This window comes from Lygodium microphyllum, chromosome 2 (genome assembly GCF_053477565.2).
Source record: "Lygodium microphyllum isolate KBCC chromosome 2, Lygodium_microphyllum_v1.1.10, whole genome shotgun sequence".
Classification (NCBI taxonomy): Eukaryota; Viridiplantae; Streptophyta; class Polypodiopsida; order Schizaeales; family Lygodiaceae; genus Lygodium; species Lygodium microphyllum.
Genome location: NC_141136.1, coordinates 99,819,477 through 99,843,549, shown reverse-complemented (window position 1 = coordinate 99,843,549; position 24,073 = coordinate 99,819,477). Strand labels below are relative to the sequence as shown.

The 24,073-nt window shown below is 42.6% G+C and overlaps 1 protein-coding gene across 2 annotated transcripts in view; it reads right to left on the bottom strand.

The window, feature by feature from the left end:
• LOC148040075 (SNF1-related protein kinase regulatory subunit beta-2-like) overlaps positions 1 to 21,263 on the bottom strand; it is a 43,131-nt gene extending 21,868 nt beyond the window's left edge. Inside the window, exon 1 of one of the 2 annotated variants that reach the window (XM_087696584.1) lies at positions 20,316 to 21,263. In XM_087696584.1, coding sequence (XP_087552710.1) covers positions 20,316 to 20,582 — 267 coding nt within the window. In that variant the 5' untranslated portion in view covers positions 20,583 to 21,263. The remainder of the gene's footprint in view (positions 1 to 20,315) is intronic. The other variant, XM_087696583.1, reaches the window with a different exon arrangement.
• Positions 21,264 to 24,073: the final 2,810 nt, after the last annotated feature.

Genomic DNA, 24,073 nt, shown 5'->3' with positions numbered 1-24,073 from the left:
CTCTTCACCAATCTTTTTTGTCCTCATGTCGTTGTATGTGACACCGGTCCATCCTTCACATGGACCAACATTGGCAATAGCTTTTATCATCTTCTTTCATTGCTCTTGCTTTGAGAAATTGAATGCAAGATTACACTCAATCACTGTGTGTGCAATTTCAATGTCCGAAAGTTGTTGCCTTTCTCTAAGAAAGACAACTGATCCACGCACATGACCGGAAGCTTAAGAGAGAGAGGATTGTCTCTCCAGTGCCACATGAGTCTCTACTCTGTCTTTTGCTGGAGCTGGATGCGGATATGGAGCCCCCACCACCAATGATAGAGACCTCTCCCACACTGATTGAAGATACGCCCACATTCGATACTTTCTCATTAGTAGATATAAGAGTTGGTGCTAATACGCCACTTCCTCCTCTCATGGATCCCCCTCTCATCTTGGTGAGAATCTCATCCATGATATTTTAAGGGATTTCCTTGCATAGAGCAACTTGCCCCCGCTCCCCCCCTACCCCGTCTTGGAAATATGTTGTAAAGCCGAGTTGTATACTTGTATGACGCTTCCCGCAATACTTGCACATCCAATGGTGGAAGTTGGACTTCTTTGTGTCCCTCTCAACATGGATCACATGCAAATTGAAGGCCTCGTGCATCTCACGATTCATGATACCAATGACGGATAGACACGCCTAAGGGAGAGAAAGTGAGTGAGTGAGTGAGTGAGTGAAATGCTTAAGTCTTGATCCTTGAAACTTGAAACTTGAAACTTGAAAGAGAGAGTGTTGAGGTAAAGTTGAAAGAGCAAGAGTGAGAGAGGGGGATGGGAGAGGCTTAAGCCTTGAGCCTTGATAGGGTGCAGGAAAGAGAAGAGAGTGAGAGGCTAGAGCTTCACGAATCACAAATCAATTCAAAATCCAAGAGAGGTAGATAAGAATGGCAAATACTTGCTGAATTGCTATGGAAGCATGGAGAAGAGAAGCATCTTTTGTAGATGAGAGAAGGATCAAACAGTCAAAGAGGGGTCAAGAGTCAAACATGGCTACTAGCTAGATGGTGTTGATGTAAAGTTCCTTCTATTGAGCTAAAATTGCATTAACTTTACTTAAACAGCCCCAAAACATGCTTAATTAATGAAGAAACCTTGTTTTAAAAGAAACATGATCCTAGAGAGTTTCTGTGTCCCATAAGCACAAACCCACTTAGGAGGGCCCAAACTTTCTATAAATACGTATGCTGCCCTCCATTCAACCCTTCATCTCGTTTTCGCAGATTTCAAGTGTTTCAACTTACTGCCCATGTAGGGACTGGTTAGACACAGAGATCGAGAAAAAATGTCGCTGCGTGCAGTGAGAGAGAGAGAAAGTGAGAGAGAGCAGAGTAGAGTGTGAGCACGTTTTCAAGTACAATGACGAGAGTGTACCTTTAGGTTTTTAGATAGATATATATGTGTAAGTACAAGTGCTAAGGGTGTGTTCACACCCGAGCACATTTAAAAGGCACGAAGGCTTTATTCCCAATAACCTCCCACCTAAAGGCAATGTGCCTTAAAGAGGAGAAAAGAATCAGCTAAGTCTAGGTATGTACAAAGCTGAAATACATATATCTATCCAACTCCCATCATCTGTCGGCAATGAGCAAACCGCTCTGTTGAAAGACCCTTTGTGAGAAGGACAACAGGGTTATCATCTATATGCACTTTGACAAGCTCAATGCTTTTGTTGTCAAGTACATCTCTAATGAAGTGATACTTCACTTGTATGTGCTTTGTCTTTGCATGAAAGACAGGATTCCATGCTAGCATGATAGCACTTTGACTATCACAATGGAGAACAGGTAACTCTATGATGCCAAGCTCTCCCACCAGACGTGAAAGCCATAAAGCCTCCTTGCATGCCTCAGTGGCAGCCACATACTCTGCCTCTGTAGTAGACAATGCAACACACTTTTGTAGCCTGGAGATCCAAGAGACTGCTCCTCCTGTGATAGTAAACACATACCTGGAAGTGGACTTCCAGTAGTCCGCATGACCAGCATAGTCTGCATCCGCAAAGCCAACAACAGATGCCTTCTGCTTTCCAAAGCAGATGCACAACTCCTTTGTGCCTTTGAGGTATCTCATAATACATTTCACTGCATCCCAATGCTTCTTGCCAAGGGTTGCCATGTATCTGCTAACCACTCCCACTGCAAAGGCAATGTCAGGACGTGTAGCAACCATAGCATACATCAAACTGCCAACAGTTGAATCATATGGTACCTTGGCCATTTCAGCCTTCTCATCATCAGATGTAGGGCTATCCTCTGCACTAAGTTTCACATATGGAGGCAACGGAACCCCAATTGTTTTCCCCCCCTCCATATTGAAACGCATAGAGTAAGCCTTTCGATCTATCTCTGAGTATTCGCATGCCAATAATGTGATTTGCATCACCAAGATCCTTCATGTCAAAGCTACCATGAAGACTTTGCTTCAATGAATCCAAGGCACGAGTATCCCTGTCAACCTTCAGCATGTCATCAACATACAAAACCAAGATAGTCAGGCTACCATTTGCTACCTTCTTGGTATACAAGCAGTGATCCACTTGACTTCTATGAAACCTTGGGACTGCATGAATGTATCAAACTTATGATACCGTTCTCTTGGTACTTGTTTCAGCCCATACAAACTCCTTTTGAGTTTACATACCATTTTTTCATTCCCTTGTTCAACAAACCCTTCAGGTTGCTGCATATATATGTCTTCATGCAGATCACCATGTAAAAATGCAGTCTTTACATCCATTTGTATGAGCTCCATATCCTCAACTGCAACCAAGCCCAAAATGGTTCTCAATGTAGTCATCTTGACTACAGGAGAGAAAATCTCATCAAAATCAATTCCATGCTCCTGCTTATACCCCTTTGCAACCAATCTTGCTTTGTACTTTGGCGAGGAACCAGAAGTGACCTTCATCTTGTAAACCCATTTGCATGGAAGGATTTTCTGCCCTTTAGGCAAATGCACCAAGTCCCAAGTGCCATTTTTTTCAAGAGATTCCATCTCTAACAACATGGTTTTATATCATTTCTTGTTGTCATGTCTGTCCATTGCTTCCTTGAAGCAAGACGGTTCACCACAGTCTGTCAACATGACATAATCAACCACATTAATTGCACCAGGAACAAACCTATCAGGTTATCTAGTAGCCCTAGACGATCTCCTAACCAATGGTCATTGTTTGTTGGCTGTTCCTGCAAATTTCCATTTTCAGCATGCTGTCCTGGCAATTCAGCCTGCAAATCAACATTAACAACTTGCTGTCCTGGCTGTTCCTCCACATGTAATGGCTCATTTTCATGGGCAATAGCTGGCTGATCATTTCCAGCATCATTTCTTGCATTTATAGTTTCATTTGCAGCAGGTATTTGCTGCTGTACAGCGAGCACATTTTGCTGTCCAAAAGGTATTTCTTCCTGGAATACAACCCTACGGACCTCCTCAGTCTTTTCAGACTGTTTGTGCATGCGATCTTCCCGGAAGATAACGTCATTACCGCGTACTTTCCTTTTCTTGGGATTCCACAATCTATACCCCATTTCACCTTCGTTACCATATCCTAGAAAAATGCATTTACAAGACTTTGGCTCAAGTTTGTTGCGTTTTTCTTTACGAATGTGCACAAAAGCCTCGCAACCAAACACTTTCAGATGAGCATATGAAGGCGGCTTGCCTGACCACGCTTCTTGGGAAACTCCCCTCCCCCCCCAAAAAAAGGAACTATTTGGTGACCGATTAATCAAGTGAACCGCTGTCATAACAGCCTCCGCCCAAAAACCATAGGGTAATGCAGCATAAGACAACATCGTACAGGCCTTGTCCTCTACGATCCAATTCATACGCTCTGCACCTCCATTTTGGGACAGATTATGAGGGGCAATGAGCTCCCTCTTTATCCCTTTGCTGTCACAAAATGCCTGAAAGGCCTTGGACACATATTCCCCACCATTGTCAAAGCGAAGACACTTAAGTGTCTTATCTGTCTGATTTTTAGCCAATGCCAAGAATTTTTTAAACTTATCAAGCACTTCATCCTTGCTACGAATGGGATAAACCCATACCTTCCGTGTAGCATCGTCGACAAAGATGACAAAATATTTCTTTCCACCTAAAGATAATCCTGGCATTTGACATACATCCGAATGTACTAACTCCAGGGGAGAAGATTTCAAAGAAAGAGACTTTTTGTGAGACGTCTATGCATGTTTGCCATAAATGCACTGATCACAATGCTCAAAATCAGCATAACGAAGACAAGGCAAGTAACCCAAACGAGAAAGCACTTTCATTCCTATTTGACTCATGTGTCCCAACCGGCCATGCCACAAAGAAACGCTTGGCTGCTCGGTCACGGCAACAACATAGTCACGCACACTAGATACATGAAGTGGATACAAAGTATCACTCTTGCAACCTCTGGTAATAACCCTAGGTCCCTTACAGATCTTCCATTTTCCATCACCAAAGGTGGTATGAAAACCATCATCATCTAGCTGCCATGCATGACGAAGTGTAAAGACAGAGCCATGCTGAAACTGTAACTGCACACTGCCAATACCTGCAATCTCACATACATAGTTATCCCCAATATGGAAAAGACCATGTCGACCCCCTGTATAGACGGAAAACCACTCACGATGAGGGGTGACATGAAAGGAAGCACCTGAATAAAGAATCCAAGTATGCATGTCATCATCTGTATCTGCAAGTAAAACATGTGCACCAAAGTGTGAAGAGACAAAGAGTACATCACTCCCACTGTCACTGTCATGAGTGACTACATTCACCTCTTCAAATTTTACACTGCTCTTCTTAGGCTGATTGTCCTTCTTTCCCTTGCTATCATCAGTCTTCTTGCCTTTTCCTTTCTCTTTCTTCCATTTGTAGCAGTCACGTTCAAAGTGACCCTTCTTGCCACAATGATGGCATTCAACATCTTTGCCACGTGATTTAATGCGTCCCTTGCCATCATATTTTCCCTTTTGCTATGATCTACCCCTAGTATGCAAAGCACTAGAAGACTTACTGGATGCATTGTTTTGCCGATTCATCTCTTCCATAAGTAGACCACTCTCTACATCAGCATACAAAAGGATTACATTAGAATTGCTCATAGCAGTCCTGAATGTATCCCAACTCTCTAGTAGAGTGCAAAGCAAGAAAGTAGCCTTAAATTCCTCATCAATCATGAACTTCAAGGCAACCAATTGGCTGAAAATTGAGTTAGACTCACTCAAGTGAGTAGGCATTGTTGTACCCTCTTTCATACGCAAATCCATAAGCTTTTTCAGCCAATACACTTTGCTTGCAGCACTCTTTTGTGCATACAGTTCTTCCAGTCTAGTCCATATAGCATATACAGAATCCAAACCTTCAATGTTGAAGAGCAAGGCATCAAAAATCGATAGCTCTATGGTTGAGGGTGCAAGCTCATTTAACTCATCCCAATCGTCCTGATCCATGTCCGCGGGCTTTTCCCCTTTGGTTTTGATCGACTTTGCCTGCTTCTTTTGTAACAAGACATTGTAGCACAGCTTTTGCCAAACTGCAAAATTATGTGCGCCTTCAAGCTTCTTTATATGCATCAGATTACTGCTCTCATTGCTGCCAGCCATGATTTTCAGCCCAAATGTGACCAAAAAACCAGCAAATGCAAGCCCAAATTGTCACCCAAGTGACCAAGGTACAAACAAGTACCAATCAGCAACAAATGACCATGCAGAAGCACAAATTTCAGATCTGTAATTAAATTTTCAGGAGCACCAAACCATGTGCTACAGCATTATCCAACTGATTACAGCTGTTCCAAGGGCATGTGCATCACATTACATGAGGAATCCCAAAATTTCAGCTGCAATTTCTGTTGTACATGTACCCACGGGCATAAAATTTGACACGAACGGTCAAAAGCCCCAAAATTTTGTGCTCAAAACATCAAACACACATCTGCATTTTCTCTATCATGCATAGAACAGTCCAATTTTGCCAAAATAGAGCAATTTTACAAAGTCTTGATGTCCGAATTGAGTGGAATTCAACCTGCATGTACATAAAATGACCAAATGCCGCACAAATTTTGCCCAAACTGCAAAAGCCCCAAATTGCACGGGGTCCAATGTGCATCAATGTCGAGAAATTGGGTAAATTTCAGCCCAATTTGTGCATGTACATTAAAAGCCCCAAATCTCAGGGACAATGTGTCACAAATTCCTGCAATTTCTGAGACAAATTTGTTTGTCCTACATCACATTCGTCAAATCTGGAAAAAGCCCCAAAATTTTCTGGCCAAATTATGCACAAATCTGAATTTTGTGCTTATGCGCACAAACCTTGGTTAGAAGGGAGAGGACTTTTCCAAAAAAAAAAAAAGGGAAAAAAGGAATAGATAACAGGTCCGTTGACCCGTCAGTCGAGCGCCGTGAGCCCCACTGCTGGTTCCGTCCATGCTAGTCGCGCTCGTTGCCCGTGCAGCCTGGCACCCTATCCCTGTTTCGCACGAGCCTGCCGTCGTGTCACGCAGCAGCAGCCTCCTCGTTCATCAGCACTGCAGTCGTCAGCTCGTTTGTAGCGTCGCCTGGTGTTTGTCAACTTGCTGCCCGTCACACGCCTGGTCCATGCCTGCTGCAGTCGACTGCTGCTCCCGCTACCCACTGCATGCACGTCACGTCTGCTCGAGACACCTGTCAACTGGTCGCTAGTCCGCCACACTCTCCTCGCTAGAGCCTGGCCCTCTCACCTATGAGAGGCAACACGAAGCCTACAACTCACGCCTGTGACTTTCCTACTCACCTTTGAGTTGTCTCGTCACCACGCTGGTCTTCTGCCTCAGTCTGACGATCATCTGCAGCACCTTACGCTCTGATACCAGTTTGTAGGGACCGGTTAGGCATGGAGATCGAGGCAGAATGTCGCTGCGCGTAGTGAGAGAGAAAGAGAGTGAGAGAGAGCAAAGTAGAGTGTGAGCACGTTTTCAGGTACAATGACGAGAGTGTACCTTTAGGTTTTTAGATAGATATATATGTCTAAGTACAAGTGCTAAGGGTGTGTTCACACCCGAGCACATTTAAAAGGCACGAGGCCTTTATTGCCAACAGCCCACACCCTATTTGCAGAGGACATCTCAACCGAACCTGTCCATTGCTATCTCCATCAGTTCACACCTAATTTCCAGCCGTCTTCACGCAGTTTGGAGCTGATTCTAACCAGGTGATTATTGTTCCTGTGCAGACCTGCTGTCGTACAGCCTGCCACATCATCACAGCCCTACATCTGGCAATTCTCTCTCCTACAAGCTGTCCTGTCTACATTTTTAGTTTTTCTCTCTCCTACAAGCTGTCATGCCTGCATTTTTAGCCTTTCTCTCCTGCAGCCTACGTTTTTAGTCTTTCTCTCACCTGATGTCTGTGTTTTTAGTCTTTCTTTCTTCTCACTATTGTCTGCATCAAACCCAACTTCTCACTACTATGTTTGTTGGTATTCGGCATCCGAAGGTTGCCTTGCTATGATTCGAGATCCGTTCAAAGTACGACACGCTCTCTAGCTCATTACCCCTGCCTTGATCCTTGAGATACAAGAGTTCAAGGTACAATATTCATTCACTGCATACTTTGTTTGCTACATGAGCATCGTATATTCAGTAGTCATATCACTTCATTCATTCACTGTGTTCATTGTCTCTAAGCTACCCTAACCCTAAATGTGTTCCTTTATCAGACTATGCTTTGTCATACGGTTTCTGTTTATGTTTTTGTGTTAGGGTATTTTCTTTACATGGTATCAGAGCCTGGTACTCTCGGAGAAACCTAGGCCTTTGATCTAAAAGCTCTACACAAGAAGCAAGAAAAACAATAGGTTCAAATGACTTCGAACACAACAACACCAATTCAGTCTTCAAAACCAACTATGCCAAGAACTGAGCGAGAGTGGACCGATCAGCTTGCTCCACAAAGTTCTGGCATGGTGGAAGACACTTCTGATTACATGGAAGAAAAGCTAGGCAAGCTGACCTCTAAAGAATACAAACTGATCATAGCTTATAGATGAAAGAAGATTGAGGAGCTCAATTGAAGGATTGCCCTTCAAGAAAAGCTTCTAAATGAAGGTATGCATGAATTTCTCTCTTCAGATGTTATGCGTAAATCTGATGATGTTGCAGGGCCGTGGAGACCTCCATCAGGAATGGGCCCCCCTCTTAGAGAACAAGACCCAGAGTATATTCCTTTCTTTCATCCTCTTCCGTCCACTCCGGTGCAAGGTACTTTAGATTCGTCTTTTGTTCCTTCTTTTTTTACCTATTCTGCTTTGCAATATTCTACTAGAGATCATGTGAAAGAAAGAATCCAATCTGTTGACTGTGGAAAAGGTCTTCTTGAGGAGCAATTCTTATATGTTAACACATGTCGTGGGGATTATAAGAAAAAGTCAAGTATCTCTTCTTCTAACCTTCCTTCTTTTCTACTTCACAAAATCAAAATGAATTTGGTGTTTCTTTTTCTTCATTGCATGGTGCATCATCATCTTTACATTTTCATTTCCAATCAGTAAATGATAAAATTGAGCAAAATGCATCTACACCTCACACACCACATTTTCAAAACCCACCTATCCCACCACATTCTTCCGCTACTTCTCCAATTCCATTCACACCATTTACATTTCCATTTTAGACACCTCATGTCGCACCACACATCACACCGAGGGGTTATGGAAACATAGACACATCCTTTAGGAGCTCATCCTTCCCTCAGTCCGGTGGTATTCCACCTTCTTCACATACATTTTCAGAATCATTGCAGCTTGGGTATCCCCCCAAGTCCCTCCCAAGTGTGGATCAGTTGAATCCACAGTTTGCCTCCATGGGTTTACCTAGTGGACCTTCTAGTCATACTATTGTGCCCCAGCCTCACTTTGGACAAGGCTTCCGGGTCCTAGTGCCTCCACCTACACCGACACCTTATGAAAACATTCATGTTCCAATGCCTCCGCCTCAATTAGCACTCATTGGACACTCAGCCTACTTCTACCTACCCACCTCTACCCCTCCTACCTATTAGACATATCCACCTCCACCATCTTATCCCTCACATCCATCTTACCCCACCTACCTGACACCTCATGGTTCTAGCTCATCTTCTGTCAAGCATGCATTTAATGACAAGACACATTTTAACGGGTCAAACTTTACCACTTGGTCGAACTTGATGAGACATGTCCTTGACTCCCAGAACCTATGGAATCTTGTGCAAGGGTTGGAACCCCAACCCAATCCCGCACTTGTCCCATACGAGGTTGTCTGCTCATGGAAGGCTAGGAATGCCTCCGCTATTGTTGAGTTGATGCAAGGCTTATTGCCTGAGTTTCATTCTCAGCTTCAGCATTTTGACTAAGTGTCTAAGCGATGGGCACATTTGACTAACCGCTATGCAGCTCGAGATAGGACCTATCATATCAATCTTGACCATGAGCTCCAACTTTTCAAAATCACTGACCAAGATGACTTGAAAGTCAAGTTGGCTGAGTATCGACGTCTTCTCACTGAATTTTCCACTACGTGGACTCCCAAGTCCTCTGACAATCAAGTCACATTGTTCCTAAATAAACTCCCCATGAAATATTTCAATTTTGTGGAAGGTATAGTTTCAAAGCCTACCATGCCTACATTCTATAAATTTGAGTGTCAGCTATTGCGTTACGCACAGTTGTTCGATCTGTTTCATATGAATTTCTCTTTAGAGGGGGCTCTTGTTGCTCATTCTCAGAAAGGGCACGGTGACGGCAAGGGACAATTTAAAGGTCAGACTCATACTGACACCACTCAACCATCTTAGTAGACAACATTCTCAACTCCAAAGGGCTTGTCTGATTGGTCTGCAGAGGCCCACATCGTTTCCATAGAGACATCCGATGTGAGTCTCATCCACATCTATGAGTTGCCTCCTGATGAGGTTACCGCAGAGGCCCACTCGTCACAGCCGAGCACTTCAGCTCCTGTTTAAATTGTGGACAATGGAGCTACACATCATATGACTCCTATAGCGGACATTTTCCATTCCAAGCCCCTGCAACTGAACGGGTCCGCATCGGAAACAACTCCTCAATCAAGATTTAGGCTCAAGGTTGCATTAGTTTTGCTACTGACAAGGGTCCGGATCTGGCTTCGCTGGACAATGTATATCATGTCCCTCAGCTTGGGGTGACCTTGTTATCTGTTCAGCAGCTTTGCTGGTTGGGGCAAGCAGTCTTCTTTACAGCGATCACAGTCAAGGTCCTTGACTCTCAGACTGGTTTAGTGATTGCTTGCGGTAAGGCATAGCCTAATGGCCTATACCACATGACACATTTTTTGACCGAGCCGACAATTGCAGGCTCCATGCTCCATAGCTTCCACGCCTTAGCCACATCTCACGAGCCTATGAACAATGAGCGCCTTTGGCATTTTCGCTTAGGGCATCTTGGTTATGACTCTCTTTATGAGTTGTCACGCCGTGAGCTGGTTAAGGGCCTTTCACGCCTGAAGCTAGCTCAAGATGTCTATAAAGCATGTCAATTCGGGAAGCAACATCGTATCACATTCCCTTAGCAAACTCACATTGTGCTGAGACACCTCTTAGATTGATTCATGTTGATCTTTATGGGCCGACATCCACTACCGCCTTGAACGGCGTGTTGTACCTCTTTTTGATAGTGGATCATCATTCCAAATACACGTGGGTGTGTTTTCTCAAGCATAAGTTAAATGCTTTCACATATTTTTATGCTTGGGTGCTGCTAGTTCACAACCAGACCGGTCGTCGTGCCGGTTGAATGAGTAATAGCGGTGGTGAGTTCATCTCCCACGAGTTTTCTGAGTTTCTATAGCAACATGGCATCTCCTATCAGCTCACCTCTATCAACTCCCCTTCTCAAAATGGAGTCATAGAGCATAGCAACCAGACAGTCATGGAAATGGCACACTCTATGACATTCCCAGCAAAGCTCCCTAAGCGTCTTTGGGTCGAGGTTGTTAACACTTCAATGTACATCCTCAAACAGTGTCCGACTGCGGGTCTTTCTCAGAAGACCCCCCATGAGGCGTTTTTTGGCTCTGGGCCTATCATTTCCCACTTCAGAGTCTTCGGGTGCTGTGCATACACACACAAGCCTGATGACAAGATAGGCAAGCTCACTCCTTGAGCTGATCTCCTTATTTTTGTGGGATATTCCTCTGAAGCAAAAACCTATCATTTGTTTGATTCTCGGACAAACAAGGTGATCATTAGACGGGATGTCGTCTTTGGCGAGAGGGATATCATTGAGCCTCGTCTACTTCCCACTCCTGACATTTCCGCAAATTCTTCCGCTCCCAAGTCCCCCTCCTCGAGACCCGTTACCTCGCTGGTCCCAACAAACCATGCGGATTTAGGGATCCTACCACTAAATTCCACTCCAGAGGGACCTAGAATATCTGCCTAGCTTGCTCCTCGGCATCATTTGCATTACTATTTACGGTTGATTATATAGCACATTCTGAGCCGGATACATGGCAAGAAGCTCTTCAGCACCCTCAACGTGGTGAAAGGCCATGGAGAGGAGCTAGAGAGTATTGACCAAAATGAGACTTGGACATTGGTGGATTGTCTGAGTAACAAGAAAGTCATCGAGACAAAGTGGATTTTTAGGACCAAGCTAAAAGTTGATGGGACTTTAGACAAGAACAAGGCTCGCCTTGTCATGCAAGGGTTTTGACAGAAGCATGGCATTGATTATGAAGAGACCTTTGCCCCTACTGCACAGTTGACTTCCTTTCGATGGCTACTCATGCTAGCCGCTCACCACAGTTGACTGATACATTAGTTGGATGTCAAGAGTGCCTTCCTGAACGGTTTCTTGGAGGATGAAGTCTATGTGGAGCAATGTTATGCCTTGAAAATCAAGAGTATCATCAAAGCTCTTGGATCTATCAGTGTGGTAGTTGATGATGATAATGTTGTGCATGCATGCTTAAATGGACTTGGAGATGAATATAAGAGCTTCAAGTCATCTATAAATATGAGGAATGATATCCCTAATTTTACAGACTTGATTTCTATGATGACATAGGATGGATGAGTTCTTGCAGACACATGAATACAATTATATCCCTTATGACCCGAACTTATATGTTCGATCTACTACAGAGGGGATTAGCTATATCCTGCTATACGTTGATGACTTACTTATCACAGGCTTAGATTCTGCTGCCATAGCAGAAATCAAGGCTAAGCTTAAAGCTACATTTCAGATGACAGACCTTGGTTTATTGTCCTATTTCTTGGAGATGGAGGTAGTTCATTCTAGGGGCTATATTTTCGTGTCACTAGGACACTGTCCCGGCGGCACCATTGCATAGTATATTGCATGAGCATGATATCTTGCATCTCCCTTTGCATTACCCCATGCATTGGCATTTTATTCATGTAAACATGCATTTGTGCGCATTTATCCCTTTTCGGTCGTTTGGAGTGGTCGACTCTAGGATCCACTATATTCGTACCATTGCACATGGCAGTCTCCAAGGCAGTCTTTCCTAGCTTGCTTGCTTGCTTTGCTTGTCTTGCTTGCTTGACATATTTGCTATACACACACTTTAGCCATTTTCTTCGTCACCGCCACCCAGTAATGGTAGGGATAGTATGCTTGTTTTGTAAAGGTCGTGGGTCTGACCATCCCTTATCACTCTGCCGTTTGGGGCACGGATACTCAATAGGATGAAACCTGATTTGAAACCCTCAGTTAATTCTTAATCTATCAAACCTAAAAAGCCCTATATTAAAAAAAAACAAAAACAAAAAAAACCCATAGCTGATTCCATCCGCCTTTGTAGGCCTTGGTAGACCATTGGGCAGCCGACATGCACCCTTTGTCTGATGCCCTGTCGTCTCTGGGGTGATCACTTGGGCTTCCTTGGTAAGATAACCATAGCCTCTGTAGTCTTAGTGGCCACTGGGCAGCCAATGCGCACCCTTTGTTTGATGCTCTGGCTACTTTGGGGTGGGACGCCTTGGGGTAAAAGATAAACCAAGAAAGGGATTGGCTGTCCTCTATTCTCGTGGCACCATTGTTGGTGCCTCAGAGGGGGCGTTGAGCTAAAAATGCATTAGCTTTACTTAAACAGCCCCAAAACATGCTTAATTAATAAAGAAACCTTGTTTATTTAAAAGAAACGCGATCCTAGAGAGTTTCTGTGTCCCATAAGCACAAACCCACTTGGGAGGGCCCAAACTTTCTATAAATACGTATGTTGCCCTCCATTCAGCCCTTCATCTCGTTTTGTAGATTTCAGGTGTTTCAGCTTGTTGCCCACACCCTGTTCGCGGAGGACATCTCAGTCAAAGCTATCCATAGCTGTCTCCATCAGTTGGCGCCTGATTTCAGGCCCTCTTCACACAGTTTGGAGTTGATTCCAGCCAACCAACCGCTGTTCCTGTGCAGACCTATTGCCGTACAACCTACCACGTCATCACAGCCTTGCATCTAGCAGTTCTCTCCTGCAAGCTGTCCTGCCTGTGTTTTTAGCCTTTCTCTCTCCTGCAGTCTGCGTTTTTAGTCTTTCTCTCCTGCAGGCCGTCCTACCTATGTTTTTAGTCTTTCCCTCTCTTGCAATCTGCGTTTGAAGTCTTTCTCTCTCTTGCAAGCTATCTCGCTTGCGTTTTTAGTCTTTCTTACCTTCTGCTTGCGTTTTTACTCTCTCTCTCTCTCCCTCTCTCTCTCTCTCTCTCTCCTCACTGCTGTCTGCATCAAATCCAACTTCTCACTACTGTGTTTGCTGGTGTTCGGAATCCGGAGGCTGCCTTGCTATGATTCGGGATCCGTTCAAAGTACGACACACTCTCCAACTCATTACCCCTATCAAAAGATGACATACCAACGAGACAATAGGGTTTGCAGCGAGGAACACAAAGTGAACTCGGCAAACACTGAGAATGGAAGGGAAGAGAGAAGAAACTCTAATGAATGGAATGATGAAGACCTAAATCATGGAGTGAATGTGATACAAGGAAACAAGGGTGCCGTAGCACAAGGAAGATGATAAAGACAACCACGAACCACGAACCACAAACCGCAATGTCCTCCTGAAGGGATGTGTTATATTACATGGAATGTAATCTATGGGAAACACTCGAGGGATGACCGTCCAAGGTCCTTGGGTGCCTAAACAGGGTCAAGGGGAGCCTAGAAAGCTACTTTATATTACAAAAAGTAAAAATGTTCTGTACAGAAAGGGACCATAACATATATACCTCACAAGCTTCCTTCTTTATCAGCTTCTGAACTTCAAGGAAACACATCAAAGGATTATCAGATACTTCATGTTCACCTTGAATCACAAAAGTCTTACCATCCCTTTCAAATTCCAGTGTATTATGATGATAACTACGCTTTAAGGATGGTTCTAATCCCCATAGCCACTCCATTGCTAATGCAATATCGACTCTTTTCATATTCATAATTTGGAAATCAAGCTTATCTTTATATCCTTGGATCTCAATTTCGAAATTGGATACCATTGTATCCCATATCTTATTATCCTGACCTTGCATCATACGAACAATATATTGATGCTCACTCTTTTGTTGGGGAAGTTACAACTTTTTGACAAGTGCATAACTTATGAAGTTGTGGGTGGCAGAGTCATCAATCATGACTCTAACCCTCTCCCCACCTATCGATCCATGCACTCTAACTAAATCATGTGGCCCAAATGTAGATTGCCGCATAGAAGTTGACATACAACACCTGTGTTGTACATCCTTGTGCAAGACCTCTAAAGATTTATATTTTTCATGCTCCTTTAATTCCAGGGTCTACACTACATGGATTTGTTTCTCTTTTCCCTTGCCCTTGTCCTTATCCTTTCCTTTATCTTCCCCCTTTTTCCTTTGAGGGCAATTCCAAGCAGCATGGTTAGGGGATAGGCAATTGAAACACAGTCTCTCTTTTTTTGCCGTATCAAAGTCATCTTGACTTAACTTCGGCCTTATATACTGTTTCTTTTCAAAGGATTGTTTCTTACCCTTAAGGAATGGCATTTTCCTTTTAAATTTCCCTACAAATTTTGAGGCTTCAAATTCCTTAGTCTTGGGCTCCGTATCAGTGAGACTAGTGAGTGCACCTGGACGCGTATTATCTTCATTGATTAATGCAAATTTAATTGCCGCTTCAAGCGTCTTGGGTGAACTCTTTTTCACTTCCTTTTTACAGGCCTTATCTACTCCCCTTATGAATCCTCTTGTCTTTGAAATCCATCTATTCCTTCCAATTTGAGGATTATCTCACGATACTCCTCGAGATATGTCAACAAAGGTCTTCCCTTTTGTCTGACAAAATCCCAATCTTCCCAATTTCTTTCCATTTCATTTTCAAGAAGGAATTCTTTCAAAAAGACTGATTCAAATTGAGCCCAAGTTTCAGGCATTTTATTTGCCTCCTTTAAAGTTCTCCAATTTATATGCCTTTGGCCCCAAGGTTAAACTAGCCTCCAGCGCTTGAAGATGTGTTGGAGTATTCTTTAATTTGTGCAAGTCTTCCCATTTTTGGAGGAAATTAAAGATAGTGTCTTTATTTCTGTCTTTTTCCTCCCCATGAAACTGAGGGGGTTTCATATCTTTTAACACTGGGTTATCCCTCAGCTTTTGGTGGGGTTCCCTAGGGTCTCGCATAGTCACATCTAGATCTTTCGATGAAGATGGAATATCTGAGGTCTCTACCTTACCTTTATCCCTTTCTAGTAATAAGGCTAATTGAGATTTTATTTCTGTGAGTGCTTGAGTTAGCAACTCCATTCGAACCCCCTGTACTTGCACACGAGCAGTTACATCATCAAATTGTTCTCCTGTAGCAGAAAATTCTTCCCATTGTTCTTCTTGTATTTCAGTTTCATGGGGATCCACCATAGGGTGGTCCCCGGAACTAGAGCCTTCGGTTACCCCCTCTCTCTCTTTCCCCTCCATCTATATACTGGAATTGGAAAGCAAATATAAGAAATTTGCATACAAAGATGAGGTACTTCCCTAATTACAAAGGTAGGACAAACGTCGATGGCCTTTATATCTCAGTGGTAGAGACAGCGCAAAGATCGATGCAGTTTTCCTCAGATCTGCATTGGTTGCGTGCAGGTTGCCTGGCACACAAAACAATGCCTGTCAGGTAGTGACAAAACAAGTCCTGTTTTCCCTGTGTATAGCTCAGCAGTAGAGCAATCGGCTGCAGTCCAATAGATCACCAGATCCTGGCTGGAGTAGTTGCTAGTGTAATCGGTCTTAAAGTGGGACATAGCCAGCATGGTGATTAGTGTCGGCCATATTCGGAGCGTCATGCATGTCAGCTCTAGCTCGTCCCTACGGAGAAACATTGGGTCAAGTCCGCATGAGTGCAAGCGACAGCTTCCATGCAATCAATAGATCAATGCAAGCAACGACAGGTCAGCACAGTTCACACCGGTCAGTTGCAGGCAGCACAGGTCATGCACAAGCAGAATCAGCGCAAACAAATCAGGTGACAGGTCTAGCGCAGGTCACACCGGCGCAGGTCCGCGACGCAGGTTCGGCGCAGGTCATGCACCAGCGCTCAGCACAGGTCACATCAGACAGATATAGACAGCACAGGTCATGCACAAGTAGAATCGGCACAGACAAATCAGGTGATAGTTCAACGGTTGCTCATGTCACGTTTTTCAAGCCAGATTTGTCAATTTTTTTAATATATTGGCAAGCAAGCCCCTGCTCACTGACAAAGGCATGCGTATAAGCATGGTTTAAAGATTTATGCAGATTTGTGTCTGAAATTCGGGGGTTTTCCCAAAGTTGTTACTATTCATGTATAACAATGACATTTGACCCGAAAATTGCAAAGATTGTGCACCTTCCTAGGCAAGGTACAAAGCCCACTTCTACTTGATTCTCGACATAGAAAGTATCGGACATTGAAGTGGTATGGAAGTATTTGAAGTCATCTTCCCTCTGATAGTTCCTATTTCTAGTGACGAGCTTTGCAATCAAGGTCGTAGGTTTCTTCACAAAGTACTTAGCTCTGATACCATGTAAAGAAATACTCTTCTACAAATAACAAACACCATTATACTACAAAGCACAAACTAATTTGAAAAACTTAGTAGGGTTATAATAACTCAAAGATAATGAACACTAAAGATGAATGAAAAATAGTTAATAAATACAATGCTCAATGCAACAAATACACTATGCAAGGTGAATATTGAACATTAAACTCCCATGCCTCTTAAGACCAAGCATTGAGGCAAAGAGTATGAGCTGGAGAGTATATCATACTCTAACAAATCCCGAACAAGCAGCCTCTAAATGAGATCAGCAACAAAAAACCCAGATCTACAAAGTCTAGATGAGATTGAACACACAGCTGCAGCTCCAAATAGTGGGTGGGAAGATGGAGATGATATGTAGGATCAAGGCAACAATAGCTCACTGAAAAATGCAGCTATCAGCTATCCTTGGAGAAGTGGGCGACTAGTAAAAACTGTCAAACACAAGCTGGAAGTGCATACACGCTGGAAAGCTGTCGCTTGTAGCAAACACAAGGTGTCGAGGGCAGTAGGCTGATCACCAAGTGTTGAAGAAGGCTCGTCACTAATACAAACTAAGGTATCCACCAAGGGGTGTAAAGAGCAATGGAGAAGTTGGCGCCAACAAATGGAGGACCTAAAAATACCACATGGGGTTAGAGTGGTGGACAATCTGTCTATTTATAGATGAGTGGATCCTTCCAAATTAGGGTTTTGGCTTATGGGACACACTCTCTAGGACCGTGCACCATTTAATGAAACTTAGGTTAATTTTAGATTTGGGGCTATAATAAGGAGCTAATCAATCTATAATGCATTTTTTACCTCAACAACTCCTAGGAGAAGAAGTTTCCTAGTGAAAAGGCTGCAGACAATCATTTCCTATGACTATGGATCCAACAAATCAACACTAGATCTTAAGTAAGTTTTTATTTCAACTTGAATTCTGCAATTTCCTTATCAGCCCATGAAAAAAAACTCCATTCTCCAACAATGCATGAAGAGGTGAAGCAATTTTAACAAAATAGCATATAAACTTTTAATTGTATGAACACAACCCTAAAAGGCTGTATACATTATGCAAGATTCTTAAATGAGGTCAGCCACATATTGCTTCAACTTGTGTTGGATCCATACATCTTTTCAAATGATGTGGCCCAAAAAATAAATCTCTTGCATAAATAACTCAATCTTTTTTGCATTAATGACCAAACCATGCTTTTTGAGCTTTGCAAACAAGGCGGCCAAATACTTCTCATACTCTTTGAATGCATAATCATGTCATCAAAGATGGTGCCTAGTGAAAGTAGCAAGAGCATTTGTAAGTCCAAACAGCATAGAACTCATATAGACCAAAGGTAGTCCTGAAAGCTATCTTGTGCAAGTCTTCAAAGCCTTATGTGAATCTAATGATACCCACTCTTAAGGTCTATCCGGCTTAAACTTAACACTTCTCTCTAATTGATCAAGGATATCATCAATCCCCGATATAGGAAAAAATTATTAACGGTGTTACACAATAATCAATACAAATGCACTATAAACCATCCTTTTTTGGAAGCAAGAGTAGAAGTGAGCAAAATCAAAAAAGGGTGATGAACTTGGCTAAATCAGCCTCCCTTCTACCAGCTCATTAGCCTGACTAATGATTTCTTGCTATTGGGTAGCACTTACTCAAGACGATGGCTAATGCAACAGTCCACTAGCACGCATTGGGCCAATAGCATGACCCCTTGGCCCCTTAGGCTATAATTCAAAAAGAAGCAGCATTATCCTCCATGTCAAGAGGATATCACCTTAGACTCTCCAAAGAGACAAAAGCAATATAAGAATTGGAGAAGATCAAAATACAATTTTGCCAAAAAGGATGAGGCCTACTAGAATGAGATGGTTGACTACAATAGAGGTGAGTCTGAAAGCTAAAACAGACACCATAGGTGGCTGGAAAAGCTAACACAACTCTACACAATCCTAGCAACAAAGCCTGGAGGGAAGGAGCGATGAGAGAAGCCAAAACACAAAAGAAGTGATGCTAGCAATAGGCAAAAACAAGGAATGGCAGCAAAAGTAGGTGCAAATGGAGAGGGAGGAAGTTGGCTATGATGGAGATGAGAAGATGATGACAATGATGGCAATGATCATATGAGATGGCAACAAGCAAAGGTTGGAAAGTTGGCACTAAGTGAGACAAGATGAAAATGGCACAGACAATGCAAAAATGGCGCAAACAATGCTTCCCTTTGAGCCAATTGTTCTATCAAAGTTCTAGAAACTTGAATTCAATGAAATGATTATTTTTGGGATTGTTTCGGGAGCCAAGGTAGTGTGATATATTCATAGCAATTTCTAGGTCACTTAATACATCCTTGGACTATCTAACTTTTAGTAACTAAATGCTTAGTCTCAATGGCCAATGTTGTGGCTGCCTATCTAGGACATCCAAGGATATAACAAATAGAAGGTTTGACAAAGGAATAGTGACTTGGGCAATCGGCAATTTTACATAGGTAGATCACCTTCAAGACTGCTTGTTTCATCACTCTTCCTCTTTGAAGAAAGTGCATTTAAAAAAGTCATAAACCTCCATACGTTGGACACAAAGAAAATCATTTAATAGCAGTTGAAGACTTTTTTTATTGGCCAAACCCCCTCCCCACAAGCTTCTGCCCTCCACTCTTTCCCTTTAGCGCACTAAGCCCTGCTATACCCCGCTGACTATGTATGGATCCATAGAGAGATTCATAAAAGAGCTGCTTTCTAGTGATCAATTGAGGCAAGCCTTCTTCATACAAAACCTTGTATCATTGGAGAAGACTTCTAAAACTTGAAACCTTGCAAGACCACAAGGTAGGGGGGTGTGCAATTTCCAACAAAAAAGCTTTTACCTACCAACTCCTTTGAGTAACGAATGTTTCACGTTTCCACCTTTTGCTCTTAACCCTTGGCCATTAAGGTGAGCTGGGTTTGTATTCCTTGTATTTCATGGTGAGTTTTCACTCAACGAGATCAAATATCAAGGGAAAATAAGAAAATTTGTGGGAGAGCCACACACGCATGATTTAGGTAAAGATTAATCTCGCTTTTACCAACTCATCTCTTTTTACCTACTTGCAAAAGCTTCCGTCACCGGTTTGATTGTAAATCATATAAATAGCTCCAAGTGCACATGATTAGCAAAACGGTTGAACGGATTAAGCTGTAATTTGTATGTGACTAAGTCACTTGCCTGTGGGGCGAACATCAATGGCATCCGGGCAGAACCATTGGGCGACTCTGGAGGGGTGTTGCCCATGGACTCGGACGAATCAGCATGGCTAAGCCTCCTCCCACCTCCAGCAGGTGTTCCTCTGCCGTCCACGTCCTTCTCATGCGGGAAAGGGGTATCGAAGTTCCCAAAATGTTGCTGGAGCTCGGATCTCACAACATTACCATATCCATCTAGAGAGGTTCCTTGGGCGCCTGCACCTGCATCTCTGGCACTTACATTCCCCATGGCTCACACTGTGCCCCCGCAAACAAAGAACCAGTACAATATGTACCAATATGAATATGTACTAAAAACAGAGAGAAGGGCTCTGATTGCACAAATTTGGGAATCTAAAAACTGCCCATGACTTCACTGGACCGCGGATCCATGGCTTCCAGGAAAAAGAAAGCTGTTGCTGAGCAGACATCTGAGAATCGCCCAAAACCCCACTTAAGACGAGGGTGGTCCATGGCTGTTGTCTCGATCAATGGGACAAAAGAACTGCTGATACCACTTGGGCCGTCGAAAACCAGCTGTTCTACCGCAGAGAAATGCTCTGTGCTTTCAAAGGCATCAAAAAAACCTGCACAATTCTGATCAGAGCCTTGATTGAAGTGGACGGATCGCACACATCGAGGCTCTATTTGAGGTGTAAATTATGGAAACAGGGGATTTTGGGGCGCCGGGGGGGGAAGGAGGAGGAGAGAGAGAGACACCAGGGGGGCGGGGGGGTTGGCTTGGGAGGTTGGGTTTAGGGGTGGAACAGGGGGCTAGGAGTGGGCGAGAAATATTTCCCTAGTCTACAGGTTTATTGGCTTGAACCCTCTCTCTGTCAGCGATGGGTTCCTCCTGTTCACCTGCCCCGTGTGGTATATCCTTGCTCTTTTGAAGTCCGGTTTCGCTTTTGCCTGGACAAACCTGTGGGCAAATCTTTGTATCCTCCTTTTGAATGTGCCCCCCCACCCCCCCTTTCTTCTTGTTTGGGGAAGTAAACCAGTCATGTAAATATTAGAAAGACAAAAGAATTAGAGGGTAGAACTTAGGCTGGTTTCACATATGAACAATTTCCGTGTGCACAAACACATATGTTGACATGTTGCAACATGAGACATCCAGAAAGTTGTCCGCATGAGTAAAAACTCATCTGGCATATTCCTACTGCCTAGCTTGATTTCAAAGCACTGCATGCACTGAGGGAGATTTGAACTCGATCACTATCCGCCACGTGCCAAGCCCAATTTCTTATAAGCCCCAATTGTCGTTTCATAATATAATTGTGAATGTAAAAATAGAAAATAAGGTGGTTCCGATGGTGTGAAACCATATGACACCTTTTTTTAAGGTGCACCTGGTCCATCTAGATTAGTGTGCATTGGGCTTGAGGATTAGCCAATACAAAAACTTAAGTGTGACTTGGAAATTCTCACGTCATGTTATTGAATGTGAATGATATCTCATGCCATCTCATATTAATCATAATAATTATCTCCAATAGTGTAATCTACCTATGTAACATGCATGTGTAGTTATGTAACCATAAATCAAAACTCAAATACATCTTCGTTATGACAGGTGGTTTTCAACTTTCTAATAATTAAAATGTTATGCATGCTTTACAAGGGCAAATTTGGATACCCACAGCAATATATTATTTGGATGTAGTAAGATACAATGTTTAAAAATCAACTTCTGCACACGTTCATCACAAATATACACTGAGCAACTTACGAAACAAATAGTTATGTACGTACAAGAGAAATATCACCAATCTATGCAAGGCAAGAAACATAAATTGCTTTGTGATTGGAGCCAAAAAAAAGTGGTGATCTTCTATCAAGATGATGTTTTACCTTGCTCATTGACTCACTCATTGAATGCACACTTTCATCACTAACATTGCAAATATAAGATGCTTTTTCCAAAACTTGCTCGATTTCTTTTGTGCGCTTGAAACACATTGCTCGGATAGTCAAATTTGCCAATTATCATATTCTGTCTATATCCCGTGTAGCCTACTACTTATGAACTCGGTCCTAGAATCAATCTTGAGCCATGTAATTATCAAACAAGCTTTGCCTAAGGTGTCGCAAATAGCGTCTCTCTACTCTATGTGGTGCAATCAAAGTCATTCCACTTCATCCACCAAATCTTTAGAGATCTAAATACAAACAAAAGAGAAACATCTCTATTTTATTTTTTAAAGTATCAAATGGTATTCAAATTTAATGGAATGGATGATCTAGATCAAGTGCTATGTAACAAGGATTGTGGCACATAATCTTGTGATATACAGAAAACAAGATAATGTAAGATTTAAAGGAGGAGCTCATAAGACTTACACATTCTCTTTTTCTTTTATAAAAGTGGTGTTGTGTAGATCTAGCAAGGGTTATCATCCTTCCTTAAAAAAGATGTTGTGCCTCCTTTAGGTGCAAAGGATGCATTGTCTAGAGTCTTATTAGTGGTGGCCAAAGTTTTCATGGAGTTGATCCCAATGTTGCTAAGGTGACTGCACAGAGATGCTATAAGAGACTCTTCACGTGTGAGCCCATTGTCACATTTAGCATCTTCCCTCACTACATACCGATCATGATTCCGATCATGCCCACCTATGACATACAAGGAATAGCGAGTACAAGATGAAGCATGTACTAGATATTTTTCTTGGTCATACAGCTACTAATGATTATTGAAACTATTCTCCCACATCACTCGAAAAGACTATGCACTTGTGTCAAAAATACAACTTGGATTTTTTCAAAATTGGCACGTGTCACAAGTTTAGAGACCATGATTGAATTGTCAACTACCCTCATTACTACAAACTTAGGACTCACTCTTTCTAGCTTGAGTTTTCTAAAATCTAGAAGGTAGAGCTCCCACAGCTTGTGAATAACATAAAGTCAATAGTGTTGTTTCTTTGTGATTATATTATCAAGCTAGTTACGGGTCTGTAAATTTATTAGCCCTTCAAGAAGATCGGGGTCCTTTAACTTCACCAAAAAGTTGTTCGTAAGTATCAATGTATGAAGCTTTACCTAAAAGGCTCCAAAACTTTAACATGATGGAGCTATCCTGTTGTTGTTAACTAGCTCATTATTAGAGAGTTTAATAGTGTCAAATTGGTCCTCAATAGCTCCCAAGTTTTCCACCGCAACAATCTTGTTCCTTGAAGGTCTACTTCTCTCTCTCCCCCTTGACGATCTACTTCCCTTAAAGGTCTATTCGGTTGAAGAATTGAGGAGCGATTTTTATAGACCTCTCAAAGTAGCTACATATGCCCAAAAAATGGGCACCTTTGCTAGCATCAAGCCAAGATCATGTTCCTCACATAACACATGCAAGATCCCTCCAAAAATATTTCAAGCTGCATAGCCTAGTGTTTCCTTGGGTGGTAGTGCCATCCAAGCTTTACTAGGGAAGTATCAAGCATAGGTTTGAAGAGAACATTTGCATTGGAAGAATCTACCAAGGAAGGGGCATCTAAGAAGGAAGGGACTTTCAGAAAGCTCTTTAACAAAATATGAGTTAATTCTAGTATCAAAGTGGTAGTATCCACTAGTTCATGGTTTTATAATTTGCATATTAGAAGAGCTTGATGAAGCCTTTTGATGATCTCACAATGAATTGGCATGAAATTCGTTCAGTTTTACCTTCGTCTAGTTCTAACTCCCAAGTTTTGATCATTGTCATTCTTAATCCCACATTTGCTTGAAAGTGGTCAGGCATGTATATAC